At 38.0% G+C, this 16558-nt stretch overlaps 1 protein-coding gene across 1 annotated transcript in view; it reads left to right on the top strand.

Annotated features, from left to right (window-relative positions):
- Window positions 1–633: 633 nt before the first annotated feature.
- The window catches only part of LOC110219340 (ATP-binding cassette sub-family A member 10-like), a 107301-nt gene continuing 91376 nt past the window's right edge, over window positions 634–16558 (top strand). The window contains exons 1-3 of the mRNA XM_021002591.2: window positions 634–1456; window positions 2914–3015; window positions 5816–6020. Of these exons, the coding sequence (XP_020858250.1) occupies window positions 2920–3015; window positions 5816–6020 (301 nt within the window). The 5' untranslated portion in view covers window positions 634–1456; window positions 2914–2919. The remainder of the gene's footprint in view (window positions 1457–2913; window positions 3016–5815; window positions 6021–16558) is intronic.

Genomic DNA, 16558 nt, shown 5'->3' with positions numbered 1-16558 from the left:
ACACTTCAGTTTGTAAAACAGCCAGGCTTGGGCCAATCCTCTTGTGGGTGGCAATCTTCTTTGAGAGTACTAGAGCTATTGCTGGGGACTTCTCTTTTAGCCATTCAGATCCAACCTGATGAGACCTTTGGCTTCTCAAACTCCCAAGAGGACCTCCCTGGCTGGCCATGTATGTTTTATGTATGTCTTGATACTCATTCACTTAACATCAGGAAGGAACAAACAAGAGATATAGCTCAAACTCCAGCAAAGCTGAGACTTGCCTAGCCTGGGCACGTGCTTTAGATACCATATGTGCACCATTGCATGTAGAATGGAGGAGGGCAAGCTACCTCTTTCCCTCTACCCACTTCCTCCCCTGCTCAGGAAGACACTTAAAACAGCCCCCGACATAATTCATAGCCATAAAGGAAGAGAGAGGCTGAAGGTGCGGTGATATCTTTTTATAAATCCACTGACTCATCAGGTATTCCAGCTCCATAGTCAGTATGAGGATTCTGTCATCTCAGAGTAAAGTTGTTCAGCCTGGAGTTATATGTGGTTAGAAGCGGTCTCCAAAGCTTCGCAGTGGTCAGCTGGAATGAAAACCCTGCACATACTCCACAGGATAGCTCCTCGAAGTCAATTGAACCTCACAATATATGCATACATCCTTTCGTTACATTTAATTCAAAAATCAACGTCTCAGAGATAAATATTTCTTTTTAGCTGTGCGGCAAGGATGAAAAGGGTTAATTCACAATTGTGCGTCTGTTTGGTTTAGGCAATTATCCAAAGCCAGTTGAAGACTGAATGTAATTATGGGGCAATCATTAAGGTCTGGCATTTTCGTTCATTTACTCTAAACCATTTAAAGGAATAAGTGGGGACTGTGTTTTGTTATTTTTATTAGCATCGTTTGCCTGAAGTGCAATTGAATCTTAGATTAAACTTCATGCAAATTGTCCTCTTCTTTTATTGGAAGCATGCTATTTCTTTCTCGCTAGTCATCTTTCTCCTTTTTTTTTTCCAATCTGCACTATGTCTGATTTGGCCATTTGTGTTTGAAAAATTATGTTGGAGTCTCTGTGTTTTTAAATTTTAAATTATGTGACTTTTTCCTTGTGCCTGGAAGAAGAGAACCTAATGAACAAAAATGGGATTTCTCTTTACAAGAATGCCGTGCTTAGCCAAACATCTGTAACTGCTATCTCCCTGCAGAGGAAGTGACTGGGAGAGAAAGAAATGGAAAACAGCACCAAAGTCATCATGTGAACAGTATATTTTGGCAGCTTGACTGAATTGAGACCATAACCCCCCTTTCAGAAAGAAGTCTGAGGAGGAGTTCTTCAAAAAAGGCAAACTTTTAAAGCATTTTGTAGAGGAGACTGTGAAGGAATTTGGACTGTTCTTGTGGATATAAAGAGACCAGAGGATTAGCATTTTTCCTAGATTTCTTGCTCCAAATTTCCTGCAAGTAAGTTAAACTCTATTTTCTTGTTTTATTTGCATAATGACATATTTTGAATAAAAATGGCATAAAGATGATGTAAGGAAACATCTACACAGATATTTGGCTGGAAGTTATAAAAATCAGTAATTTATGCAAGAATCACTGTCTCATTATTTGATATTATATGGATTAAAAATGTGGAAAAATAACTAATTTTAAAATGATCAACTAGGAGTATACACATGAACTTAGATCTTGGCTATTGAAATGAAATTTGCTAATGTATCTATTAAAGCAAATTCATCTGACTTATGAATTCACTTACAATTCTGACTGATTTTTTAATTTATTTTTAAGATTAAAAAAAAAAGACTACCACAGTATTTGGCAGCATTCAGGCAGGCTGCTTTTCCTTTCATTGTGATCATCATTATTTTACTGACTTTGAAAGTAGTTCACTGAGATCTGTAAAGAGATTTTTCTGTTCAACAGATTGGAAATATTTTTATTTCCTCTGTTTCTCAGTCTCAGCATAAAAAGACTAGATTAATCTAGTCTAGAGTAATCCAATATTTATTATTTTCAGATACCAGGCATCCAGTCTGAAACAGAAATAGATAGTTTTTGTTATTATTACATAGTTACACAGTTATTATTTCTAGCTGACATGACTTCCTCTGAGGTTTCTTGAGGTAATATGATATGGAGGGTTTTATGATTTCAGCTCTGGAATTTTCATCAGAATACAAAGAGCAAAGAATTACCAAGTAGAAGCAGGTCTGTTAAGATGGAAAACTACCATTATTTTGCTAACTCGTTTCATGATTTTAGTGTTTGTTTAAATACATTTTTGCCTAGTGCCTGTATACAATTGGGAAGGATCATTAGCTCTCCCAGACCCTGAGTACAACCTATTACTAATACACTATAATAATAATTTACTAACTGGTCACCTAAACTCTAAAAGTTACTACTCCACCCAGAATGAAAACTTAACTCCCAGAGGAAATACTGCATGGCTAGAAACAACATTGAAACACTGTTTCATTCCTGCAAGATTGTTTTCTTTTCCTTAGTCAAAAACTTGCATTATCTTGCATTTTCCAGTTTTGTTTTTCTTTTGGTAAAAGTGAGAAATTAGGTAATGAAGAAAATGATTTCAATGTCACTGTGTGAAAGAATTCTGACCACTTCCCTCCCTCCCCCCGAGCAAAACATCCCACAATAAAAAGTCCCTTGAGGGATAAAGTTATTAATGCTATCTAGGAATCATTTAGAAAAGTCCCTCCTCCTATTTTTGTGGTTGTGAAAGATGTCCTACAAAAGATAGAGAGCAAATATTGTCTTCTAGGAAAAGATTTACTCATGTAATTGTTTCCTGTTACAGTTTGGGGGGGTGGGCAGAAGGGCAATAATGTTTTCCTTAAGGCCACATTCCATTCCATTGACTTTCTCTTTTCCCTCTCTTTCTTAATAAACAGGCAAAAATGAGTGAGAGACAGATAAGTGTGTGTCAGCAAACTCAGGCCCTACTGCATACAAACTTTCTTAAAAAATGGAGGATGAAAAGAGAAAGCTTATTGGTATGGTTCAAAATATGTTTCTACTCATCTATAAAATATAAAAATGTACTCCTTTTGGGTTGCATGTATCCTTTTCCCTGTTTGCTCTCTGTTTCTAATGAGCAAACTGGCTTGTTTAATTTTGGCTGTGCTATAATGATAAATGTTCCAGAACAAGATTGTGTTTATTAATTGAAGCTACTACCAATTAAGGAAATCTAATCTCTGAAAAATAAGGCACTTAAACTTAAGAGTACATAACAACAGTTTCCCAAGTTATTAATCTACCAGGCACCAGCATTTCATTAAATTTTTCCATTTAGCAAAAGCCCAAAGCTTTGGGGCTTGCAATAAAGATGGTAGCAACACTTAGCAAGTGGATTATGGTTGAGACAATAGTTATGAAAAGGGCACATGATAATATTGACTAGCAGAAACTGAGAAAGTAATAGTTTAACAATAACCTTTCTAAAGTCATGCATTTTAAAAATAGAAAATGTTTTTAGTTTATGAGCTGTGAATGACTAGACACAATGAGATTCTTGGCACACTATTGAAATATTAGTTGCAGGTCCTGGTCACTGTGTCAAAGATCTCTGTTGTTTCAGAAACAAAGAGGTTTCAAGCAGAAAAAATGCAGCAGTCCACTTACTGGTGGAATGTTTCAAAGGCAACAGCATTCTTTTTCTAAGCTACTACTACATAGTTTATGATCCAATTCAAATACTTTGGCAGTAGTATTAAAACAGATTCTATACTTTCAGTCTCAGTGAGACCTTAGTGGAGTTATTGCTGCCATCTTCATGGTCAGTACATACATTTTAAAGAATCTATAGTAAAGAACCAATGAAATTGATAATAGGCAGAAAGAAAAAAAAAGACAGCAAATGGAAGCCACACTTCCAATAAAATATCTTCCTTGCTTTTAACAAAAGTATTATAGTGTATGTTCTCAATCTTTTGTTGCTTTTCTGTGCTGTATTTGTATCAGTATATTTCACCTTAGAATATGAGCTCCACGAGAGCAAAAATGATGTTTCTTTTCTTTTTTTTTTTTTATGTTTCTTTTAAAATTAACTTTTGTGTACAAGTTCCTAGTTCAAAATTAAGCACACTAATGAATTAAATGGATTGGTGGATCCCAACCTGGTTGTGGAGGGTGCCTGCTGGATTGTGGGGAGGGGTTTGTAAGTAGTCTGACAATCCATATGTACATCAAGCATTGTCATTTTGATCTTTATTTTTTTTTCTTTTAGCTTCAAGGTAATATGCATCATGACTCAGTACAACAAATAAGCAAATATATCTTCTGTATGCTGAATAAATCATGGGATCATAGATTTAGAGTTGAAAGAGACCTTAGAGAACATTGAGCAAAACCTTATTTCTTACATATGAGAAAACTGGGTCGCAAAGATATTAAGTGACTTGCCCAGGGTCAGTCAGCTAATAAGTATCTAAGGCAGGATTCAAACTTGGGTCTTCCTGACTCCGAGTCCAGTGCCTGATCCACTATACTATGTTGCTTTTGTATGATATCATATACACAAATATGGTTATTTTTCAAATGTATTCAGGTGCTGTTGTGATTAATAAAGTACAAATTTGTCCAAAAGTGTATCAGATGGCATTAGCTGTCAGTGTGACCTGAGCTGCCAGTGTCTTGGCAAGATGTAACTTTCTGTTTGCTCTCTTTCAAGGGCTAGTCTTTCCTTTCAAACCCAGATCACCAAGAAAAACCACTGGTGGTTTGAAAATGAAAATACCTTCACTCATTCCTTGCAGTCTGCTCTTTTACCCACTCATGATTTATTTCTAGTGATAACTGAATCCTGAATTCGTATGTCAGCCTTGTCCAGTCTAATACCTCTTTCCTACTTTTAGCTCAACTGCTTTAGTCCTCAGATCAGCTCCTGATGACCAAACAACTTTATTCTTGAAAATCTTTCTCTCTTAACCTCTTTTTATTTGTAATCCTTAAATAATATACACATGGAGCTTAGCATTTAAGCTGGACAACTGGATTTTGTGGTAGGCAATGTATAGTTAAATTCAAATAACAGTTAAGAATGAGACAAGTTAGCAACCCAGTTTACTGAAAGAGGGAGGAACTATTTTTGCTTATATGTAGAAGAGGTCCCTAGGAGCCCTGGCTCAGGCATTCCCATTGGGTTGAAGTACAGGATCAGTCTAATATTTCCTGGTAGACGATCATGACATCTCTCGGCATGCTGCCTTCTTCTGTGCTCAGCTCTCTAAAACTTTCTTCCTGTTTTCCCAATGCTCTCATGTCTCCTTTTCCCACAACTCCTTCTTTTCAAAGGAAGGATAGGGTAAGTCAGAGAGTCAAGGTCAACCCCTTTCCCAAATCTCTTTGTCCCAAAGCATGGATGTAAAAGTGTTCTTAAAAGCTAACATGAGTTAGCTTTTCCCCATTATTTATTTTCGTAATGAATGGATACTAGCTGTACAGTACAATAAATAAAAGGCAATGTAATATGATGGAAATGAATGCTGATTTTAAGTCCTATTTCTTCCACTTACTTCCTGCATGACCGTAGCAAGTCAATTAACATCCAGGCCTTACTTTCTTCATCTTTAAAATAAGGAAGTTGTACTAGACTATCTCTTCCATCTCTAAATCTAAGAGACTACTGCTGGTGGGGGGGGGCATGTAATTTTATTTTTTAATTTTTAAAAGAAGCATTCATCCTGGAAAAATGTTGGGATCCACTGAAAAAGATGTTTGATTATAAATGTCCTATTTTTTATTGACCGTAGTCAGTTTTTTAAAAAAAACGTTTTCTCTTGTGCTTTGTAGGAATGGCTCATCTCGTTACTTCTATTATTGTATTTATTCCTCTTTTCAAAATATAATCAAGTTAATCACTTTTCTGAACTGTCTCCCATGCCCCTGGGTCGAGTAGATAAGTTTAATGACTCTGACTTAGTAGTGGCCTACACACCGATCTCCAATACAACCCAGAAGATCATGGATAAAATGGCAGCTGCTCCCTTCATGAAAGGTATGTTGTCTACCAGTTTGAGGGTAATATCTGATATCATTGTTCAATTTTTTCAATTCAATTCAACAAATACTAATTAAGTACATGACAGATACAAGGCACTGTGCTAAGAACTAGGGATACAAAATTTTTTTTAAAAGGCGTTGCCTATTCTCAAAATTACTGGGAATGTGGCTACAACATGTATACCATTAAATGAAAACAAGGTGATTTCAAGAGGAAATGAGCCTGACAACTAAAGACAATCAAGGAAGGGCTTCACAGAGGGCATAGGGGTCTGAGCTGAACCTTGAAGAAAGGTAAGGAGTCAAAGAAGTAAAGATGAAGAGGGAGTGAATTCTAAGCTTGGGAAGTGCTTATACAAATGCCTAGAGGTGGGATATTGAGGCCTTGTAGCTGCTTGTGGGTGAAATATACTGGAACATAGAATGTGTGAAGGGGAATAATATAATATAAATCTGGAAAGGTAAGTTGCAGTCAGATTGTGAAGAAGTTTAAAAGCCAGGCTGAGGAGTTTATGTTTTATCAAGCTGATGAGGAGGTACTGAAGGTTTTTGACTAAGGGGAACGACATGGTCAGACCTATGCTTTGGAAAATGATTTTGGTAGCCATGTAAAGGATAGATTGTTTAGGAGACAGTCTGCAAACAGAGACAGAAGTTAAGATTTTTTTTTAAATAATAATCCAGGTGAGAGACAATGAAGGCTTAACCCTCAATGGTGAGTATATAAGTGGAAAGGTGAGGCACTGTGAGAGAAACAAAAAAGTCAAAGATGATTCTTAGGCAATGAATTAAGTTACTAGGAAGATGGTGATGCATTCAACAGAAATTTGGAAATTGAAAGGAAAGGAAAGGTTAGTAGAGAAAATAATGAATTTTAATTCAGACTTGTTGAATTTGATATGCCAACAGTACACCTAGGTAGAAATGTTTAGTGATTAAGAGAGAGAAATAGGGAGGCACAGTATTAAAGAACAAAAACAAAATGTGCGTGCGTGCATGCGTGTGTGTGTGTGTGTGTGTGTGTGTGTGTGTGTGTGTGTGTGTGTGTGTAGGTTGGTTAATGAATTCCATGGGAATCTCCATCAGATTCTTTAGACATCTTCTCTTCGATGGCATTGTTCTTTCTGCCTTCAGAATTTTATTTCTGTCATTTCCAGGCTGACTTTTTTTCCCATCAAATATCATTTCTCTGAACCTTTGAAATTTTTTCTTCTCAAATCTAGGGTGCATGTCAAACTGTATCAGGCTTTCCACTCTTTCTTAATCACAAATTTCAAGATTCAGTTCCCATTATTTTCATCTAGGTTCCTATAATTTCCACCACTAGCAACCAGATCATGCTTTTTGGTAGGAATCTTGTTGGTAGAACTTCCCCTGATTAGTTACTCTACCTTTTGTGGAATGGAATTCTTTAAGGTATCAAGAAATCAATCAATCAATAAGTATTTATTTCATACTCACTATATGCTAGACACTATGCTAAGTACTGGGAATACAAAAAAAAAGCTTTGAAAAAAAGGTATCTACCCTCAGCCTACTTTGTGGAAGAGACAATATGTAAATTCACTTCACACAAACTACATACAGAGTAGATGGAAGGTAAGGTTAAGAGAGAAAGACTAGCCTCTGGGAGGATGGGAAAATGACTCCCAGTGAAGGTAGCATCTGGGCTTGAAGGATACCAGAATGATCAGGAATATTGCTTGGAAGTAAAGATAAGAAAACAGGGCATTTCATGTGTGGAGAACAACCGGTATAAGCACAGGGAGATAGGAGATGGCAGGGACACTGCCATGTCTGGGGAAGAGCAAGTAAGCCAATAAGGCAGGATTGTGTTGCACGTGGATAATAAAATGCAAGCTGACTGGAAAAGGAAGGAAGGTCCTCCTTGTGAAGAGCTTTAATTGTTAAATATTTGTTCCTCTAGATAATAGAAAGCCACTAGAATTTTTTGAGCAGGGAGGATGTGGTCAGACCCATACTTTGGGAAGATCACTTTGTTAACTGTGTAGAAGATGAATTGGAGTTGGGAGAGATTTGAGGCAGGGAAGTCAGAAGACATAGCAATAGTACCAGAATGATTGTGTTAGTGGAATGAAGGGGGCGTATACAAGAGATTTTCTGAAGGTAAAAATGACAAAACTTGGCAACAGATTGAACGTGTGGAGTCAGTGAGACTGATGAGTCAAGGAAAACAATAAAGTTGTAAGCCAGGTGTCCTGGAAAATCATGGTGTCCTCAACAGTAATAAGAAAGTTGGAAAGAGGGAAGGGTTTGTGAGAAAAATAAGTTGTTTAGGGCATGTTGAGTTTGAGGTGTCTCTGAAATGTTCAGTTTAAGATGTCCAAGAGGCAGTTAGTGATACAGCACTGTAGTTTCAGGAGAGATTAGGGCTGGATACACACACACACACACACACACACACACACACACACACATACACACATTTTAGAACACCACATTTGTATATTCACATGTATGTATACATACACCTGCGTGCGTGAACCTATATGGACATATGTATATGTATATATAGTACATGCACATACATATATGCATACCCATAAGACGTTCCAAAAGTCTTAATGTAGTCTTAAGTTTTTAAAGTTTAAATTTAGGTTTGACAATTAAGACCATTGGTAACTTTGGAGAGAGCAATTTCAGTTGTATGATTAGATCAAAAGCGAGAATGTATAGAGTTTAGAAGAGGGTGAGGAGAGAGGAAGTGGAGGCAGCTAGGATATCAGCAGTCTCAAGTGGAATTACTGAATATATCAGCTGCTCTGATTTGGGCAAAAAGGATGATCCTTCAGACATTTGGATAATTGAAGTCCCCCATTGCTACTAACAACATATCCCCCCTGCTAGTTTTGTGATCTGCTTTCCAAATTTCCCATCTATCTCCTCTTCTCTCCAGGTGGTTTGTAATATCATCCAATGAAAATATTGATTCTGTTTTTTGCCTCTGTTTATCTTTGTCCAAATCCTCTCCACTGTATTTTCCCATCTTTGTTTTCTGGAATGAGTGCATTACATGAGTGTATCTTCTTAACATATAATACTACTCTATCTACCCCACCCCACCTCCACAATCCTTTTATCTTTTGTCTTTTTTTTAAAATAAGATACAACCTTTCAGAGTCATATTCTTGTCATAGGTCCCATCTTACAAGTTTTAGTGATACCTATGATTTTAAATTTCTCACTAGCTCATTTTGCTCATTCACAGATTTTATGCTTATATATATATATATAACATATATATGTATGTGTATATATAGTATGTATGTATTATATTTTGCATTCAAATTTTGCTAAATAGATTAATTATCAAAGTGTCTAGGTCAGAGGATTTTAACCTTTTTGTATGTCAAGGATGCCTTTGAGAATCTTGTGAAACTTATTTACCCCTTCTCAGAATGTTTTTAAATGCATAAAATAAAATAGATAGGATTTCGAAGGAAACCGATTATATTGAAATATAATGAAAAAAAAAGTTCATAGACCTCAGATGAAGAATCCCTGGTCTATATAATATAGAGAATTGCATCATTTTCATCTCTAACAATGAAGGCTTTTCCCCCCTCAGTTTGGTGGTATCCAATTTATGAAAGTTCAGTGCTCAATTTGTTTCAATTCAACAAATATTTATTAAGTACTTACTATATGCCAGGCACTGTGCTATGTACTGGTACTTCTTAGACAAAATAGAAATTGTCAAAATTAAAATGTTACATGGAGGGAAGATTTGGTTTCTCCCTATTCTCAGTTAATAGGATATAATAGTCATAGGATATAATCACAGAAAATGAGGTGTTAATGTGTTAATAAGGTATCAGCATTCTGTTATCTTTTTAGAAATATGAACTCCTCTTTCTAATTGAGTCCAAAGGGGCAATGCTATTGGTGATCAGTGACTGACTACACCCCTTAAAAGATATTGTCAAGCAGATAAGGTCAGTTTAGTTCAGAGATGTCTCATGGAGTGTAATCCCTGCAGAGAGAGGAGGTTTCTTTCTCCTCCCATCCAGAGGCCATGGCGACTAACAGATGATCTACTTTCCCCAAAACCCTATTCAGCAGTTGAAGAGTCAATTGCAGAGTTTGAGTCACAATTAAGAGAGCAAAGACATACATTCTCCAGACAGACATATATATATATATATATATATATATATATATAAAGAGAACAGAGGCTCCTTTGAGGAGCAGGAATTCTGGCAGCAAAAAAGAAAGCTATCTGGGTACTCAAGAGAGAGCTAGACCTGACAATTGAGATCCTCTTTAAGGAATGAGTGTCCCTTGGGTGCCCAGCAGAGACTTGGTACCCAGCAAGGAGCATTGCGAGGACTCTGAAGGAGAGAAAGGACATTGAGACCCAGCAGTGAGCTCCCTTGGCCATATGTGTTCCCTCACTACCATTATAACGTTCTAAGTTTGAGCACTCTGTCCTCATGGCCACTGTGTATTTCCAAGAGGACACCCCAGGTTTATGGAGAGAATGTTTTATGCTTATGTTTCTTCCTATACTTTGAACTAATTGTATTTCCTGGATGACTGTTAATGGAAAACACACACATTTGTTATTGTGAGCAAGACTTTTAGATGTAGGAATCAACATGGAAACCTATGACCCAAGGTAGTTAGTTACCACCTTTTGAGGACCGCTTGAGAATGAGTGCGAGTTGGAAAGTATAGGAGTGGTTGGATGCAGACTAAAGAATAAATACGGGGCAGCTGGGTGGCGCAGTGGATAGAGCACCGGCCCTGAAGTCAGGGGGACCTGAGTTGAAATCCGGCCTCAGACCAAACACTTGACACGTACTAGCTGTGTGACCCTGAGCAAGTCACTTAACCCCAATTGCCTAAAAGCAAAAAAAAACAAAACCAAAAAACAAACAAACAAAAAAAAAGAATAAATACAACATATACTACAAATAAAAGAAATACAAAGTCACTTTGGTGGTTCTGGAAGAATCAGCAAAGTCCTCTTGGAAGAAGAGTCCTTTGATGTGAAACTTGAAGGGAGCTAGGGTTTAAAAGAAGCAAAGGTTAGGAAACAGAGCATTCCACATATGAGGGATAACATATGTGAAGACTTGAAGATGGGAAATAGAATGCAATATATAGACCAGTTTGGCTAGACAGAAAGTGTATGAGGAAGGCTAAGTCTAGAAAATTTAGGCTGGAGCCAGCCTATGAAGGGCATTAAATGCCAACAAGAGGAGTTGGTGTTTTAGACAATAGGGAGTCACTAAACTTTTTTGAGCAGAGGAGTGATGCAGTCATCCTGCTCCTTTACATATATCACTTTGGGATCTGTTTGTTGGTGGCTTAGAGAAAGGAGAGACTGGATTCTGGAAGACCATTTTGGAGGCTGTTTATATAGTTTACATGAAAGATGAGGAGTCTCTGAATAGGGTGGTTATGGTGTGAGAGGAAAGGAGGGAACAGATGTGACAGAGTTTTAGGATAACATAGGTTCCTGCCCTACCTGTGACATTTAGTTGTGAGACTTTGGGCAAGTCTGTTAACCTCTGTGCTCTCAAGCAATGCTCTCGGATTCACCTACTAAGTCAACAAGCAGTTGTTAAGCACTTATCATGTGCCAGGTACTCTGCTATATGCTGCTGAATTATTGTCACAGAAAGATTGTGATTTTCAAAGGCAGAAAGAGTTGTTATATCAGGAGTTACAAAAAAAATCACATATTCACATATAAGCAAAGGCAAGAAAACATGGGTTAGTTTTGGATGTTTCAATTGAAAGTGTAATGTTTGAAATCTGTATCTTAATTAGGAATTTTTAAAATTGGTCAAAGTTCCATGTTATCAGCAATTATGTGACAATTTAGTCAAAAGAGAGGGAGGTTCTTCAGGGTATTCTGCAAATGCTGGAATCTGTAAAGATCAGGCCATGACCTCTTGTGTAGACCTGTCTAGTAGGTAAGTTAATTTAATTCCTTGGTGATAAATTGTTACAAAACAGTAAAAAAACACATCTCCCTGGTTGAATCTGTTAGTAATATTTGTCTCTCCCACACCATCTCTTCTGTCTAGTGTACTCATTTATTCTTGTTTTGGGTCTGTGCCGTATGGAAGGAAGTACGTCAGGAGTCTTGCATGATCTATCTTGGTATGATACTAATCAGGTTAGTTTTGTTCCCAATCCTTTTCTTTGTCTGTTTTCTAATCTTTCAGTGTCTAAGGATGGATTTTCTCATGATAGGCAATACATGTTTGTTTAATGAATATCATAGTAGCTCTTAAACCAGGGCCCTCTATAGAGTGAAGTGCCTGGCCCACCTTTGGATGATAATTCTCTTGTTTATGGCTCAAAATCTTGGGGGGAAATCTCTGTAGTGTAAAGCTCTACCTGGTTATCATCCTGGTTATAGTCTATCTGAAGGAGCTTTGCTGTAACAAGTAACATAGAAAAAGAATAAAGAACCTCTCTTCTTTCTCTCCCTCCAAATTTAGCTTACTGTGATGCCCATGTTCACCAAATCTTCAGATGAGTGTCTTCAAGAGTCCTGATCTTAACAGAAACTGAGAGCCTCTATCAAGACTACTTGTCCATGAATTTTGCTACTATTCTATTCTTCCCAAATCAGTTAGTTATTCCACTCTCCACAGAGGCTGTTCCAAACATTTTCATCTTTCCTCTAACTTCCTGCAGTGTAACAAAAGGCTTCCCATGGTGATCTCAGCTGAGGATCTTGTCTCATAAGGAATAAAAAAAAATGAGACCATTCAATGAAAGTTTCCCCCTTTCCCTTCATCTCACATAAATCTTCACTATCCTCCTTCACTCATTTTCCATGGAGATGATCCTTCTCCCTGCAAAGCAAACCCCTCTGTAGGTACTCTTGATCCTATCCCCTTTTGATTCTCCAGCAAACTGGCCTCACTATTCTCTTCACCATCTCTTTTCTCTTTTATCTTGCCTTGTATACTGGCTCCTTCTGTGCAGCCCACAAATATGCCCGTATTTTCTTCCATCCTAAAAAACAAAACAAAACAGAAACCTTACTTGATCCTACCATTCCTGCTAGCTATCATTCTATATGATATTTCTATTCTCCATCATGGATAAATTCCTTGAGAAAGCGTTTAGTGCCTCCACTTCCTCTCCTTACAAAACTCTCTTCTAAATCTCCTGCAATCTGGCTTCTGACTTCATCATTCATCTGAACTTGACCTCTCCAAAGTTACCAGTGACTTTGTAACTGCCAAATGAAAGGACTTTTTCTCAATTCTCATCCTTCTTGACCTCTCTGCAGCAATTGACACTATTGATCATCTTCTCTTGGATTTTCTGTCCTCTTCAGGTTTTCATGGTGCTACTCCCTCCTGGTTCTCCTCCTATCTGTCTGATTTTTATTTTTATTCTCCTTTGCTGGTTCTTTATTCTTGTTTTGCCCAGTCATAGTGGGTATTGTCCTGGATATATATATTTTTTTGCTCTATACTATCTCATTTGTGGATCTCATCAGGTCTAATAGGTTCAATTATTATCTTTATGCAGAAGATGCCCAGATCTATATATGTAAATGTAACCTCTCCTGACTTCTAGTCTTGCACCACCAACTGTCTATTAGACACTGTAAACTACATGTCATCTAGACATCTCATAATCTTATGTCCCTCTGCCACCCCCCCCCCAAATACCTCTTTCCTCTTTCGTATTCCCCTACTATCAATGAGGGTACCACCATCCTTCATCCTTCCAGTTACTCCAAGCTTACAACCTCAGGTTCAGTTTTAATTCTTCACTGGCACTCACTGCACTTATCTAATCTGTTCCCAAATCTTGGTTCTAATTTCACAAAATCTCTCATATGTGAACCCTTTCTCTCCACTCATATAGCCATAATCCTGGTTTGGGCTCTCATCCTCTTTCAACCTCTCACTTGAACTGTTGCAGTAGTATTTTAATTGGTCTTCCTGCCTCGTCTTTTCCCACTCTAATCCATCTTCCACTCAATTACCAAAGTGATTTTTCCTAAGTGTAGGGGTAATCATATTACCTTCTTTCTTAATGATCTCCTATTACCTCGAAGATTAAATATAAATTACTCCATTTGGCATACAACCCAAACTGCTTCCTACACTTTACTTCCCTCCACATACTCTATGATCCAGCAGTACTAGCCTACTCAAGGTTCCTCATATTTGTTGCTCCACCTTCTGTCTCCATGGCTTTTTATTGGCCACCCCTAATAACTTACAATGCTTTGCCCCTTCACCTCTGACTCTTGGTTTCCCTATCTGCCTTCAAGACTCAGCTCAAGTCCTATCTACTTTAAGAGGCCTTTTTCATTCCCCTCCCCTTCCCCCACCACCTCACTGCTGCCTCCTCCTCTTAGATTACTTTCCATCTACTTTATATGTATCTCAACTGTAATTGTTTGCATGTTGTCTTTCCAATTAGAATGTGAGCCCCCCCCCCCTTTTTTTGTATCTTCTGCACTTAGTTTAAGTAATACCTGGCACTTAGTAAGAGCTTAGTAAATACATATTGACGAATTGGCTAATGTTTTCCATATGGTTCTCTCATACTGAGCCCTGATCTTGGCTTCCAAATGCTCCCTAGACTGTTGTCTCTTGTCTCTTTTTGAATCCCCTGGTATCACAGATATTCTGCCTCTCTTGTCTTTTTGTTGATGGCTTACTCGCTTGCTGATACTTTTCAGCCAAACCTCATTTTGATGAGTCATTTAAGAGAAAAGTTTTGGCAGTCTCCTTCTTGAAAGATCTATCATGATTGAGCACAGGGCCTAACGAGACCCTCTACAATTCGCATGGGTTTCACAATCTTACTTTTTTGTTCTTGCTACCAGCTTTTCAGATCTGGGTTCTGATTGATGTCAGCTCAACTCCCTATAACCATTATCCATTTAGTTTTGCTAGCTGGTTTTGAAATCCGTGTCTGTGCCGTTTCTTGTGGTCTGGACACTCTAATTATGTTTTGCCTTTAGTCCATTCTTTCTATTGCTGATAAAGGCTGGCACATTCTTCTATTCCTGGATTCCTATAATTGCATCTCTAGGATCCTTGCCTTGGTTCCTATTTCCTGCTTGATCATCTCCAAGAAAGGGACCTCTGCCTGCCTGACTCAACAATACTACCTGTCTCCAACATACTAACTGAACACTTATGGAGGCATACAGACCATTTGTTCCACTTGACTGATTTCAGTGCTCCAGGCTCCAAACCTAACTTGTTCCACTGGACTTCCATTGTGGTCAGTTTAATTAAATATCTGTTTATGAAATGCTTACGATGTATAATGGGAACTATGCCAAGGGTTAGAAGTACAAAGACATAACAATTTCTACCCTGTTGGAAGTTGTTTTCTCTTGGGGGATATGATATGTATGTAACAACATGAATCAGGCACTGTGCTAAGTGTGGGGAATACAAAGAAAGGCCAAAACACCATCTCTGACCTCAAAAAACTCACCTTGTAGTGGAAGAGGCAAACTTTTGTTGTCTACAACTACAAACCAAACGATGTGTAGTATAAATGGGAGGTAATTTCAGAGGGTTGGGGGGAGGGAGGAAATGAGGACTGAGAAAGGCCTCCTCCAGATAGATGTTGAGATTTGAGCTGTATCTTGAAGAAGTGAGAAGGGAGCACATTACACACATGTGGGACAACCAATGAAAGAATAAGTGGAATCAGAAGATGTAGTGTATAGTTCAAGGCACGGCAAAAAGGCCAGTGTTGCTGGATTGAAGAGTAGGTGGTGGTGGTGGGAGTGGGGAACAGGAAAAAGTAAAGTATAATAAGGTCAGAAAGGTAGAAAGGGGCCAGGTTATGAAGATCTTTAAAAGATAAATAGAGGATTTTATATTTGATCCTGGAGATAATAGGGAGCCTTTGGAGTTTATTGAGTAGGGAGCTAATATGATCAGATCTGTACATTAGGAATATACACAAAATGAAAATTAAAGAGAAAGAGTACTGATACATGGAAGGGGTGTGTGTGTGTGTGTGTGTGTGTGCGCGCGCGCGTGTGTGTGTGTATGTGTGAGATCAGGAGGCTTAAGAGTGAAGATAACATCTAAACTGAACATTACAAGAAGACAAGAATTCTGAGAGGTAAAGGTGATGTAGGAGTGTATTCAAAGCATGAGGAAGGATAGGGAGAAGGGAAGGGAGTAAGCATTTATGTAGAGCTCCTGCTAAGCTCATTTGGTAGGTGGGTGCTATTATCGTTCCTTTTTGGTAGTTGAAGAAACTCATTCAAACAGAAGTTAAATGACTTGCCCAGGGCCACAGAGCTCGTAAGTGTAGGAGGCCAGATTTGAATTCAGGTATGCCTGACCAAAGTAGGCTAGGGGGCTCTATCCACTGTACCACCTAGCTGCCTCACAGTGAACACTTTGCCTCAATGGTCAGAGATAGGAGATGGAGAGTTGAGGTTGCAGAACAGCTGAAACAGAGGGAGTAATGCAGTGGAATGAAATAAGTTTGGAAAGTTCTGTGGGAGTCAGATTTTAGAAGGCTTTAAGTGTTAGGATAAGG

Source organism: Phascolarctos cinereus, unplaced genomic scaffold, assembly GCF_003287225.1.
Source record: "Phascolarctos cinereus isolate Bilbo 61053 unplaced genomic scaffold, phaCin_HiC Scaffold_5;HRSCAF=322, whole genome shotgun sequence".
Classification (NCBI taxonomy): domain Eukaryota; kingdom Metazoa; phylum Chordata; class Mammalia; order Diprotodontia; family Phascolarctidae; genus Phascolarctos; species Phascolarctos cinereus.
This window is presented reverse-complemented; position numbering and strand designations above follow the sequence as displayed.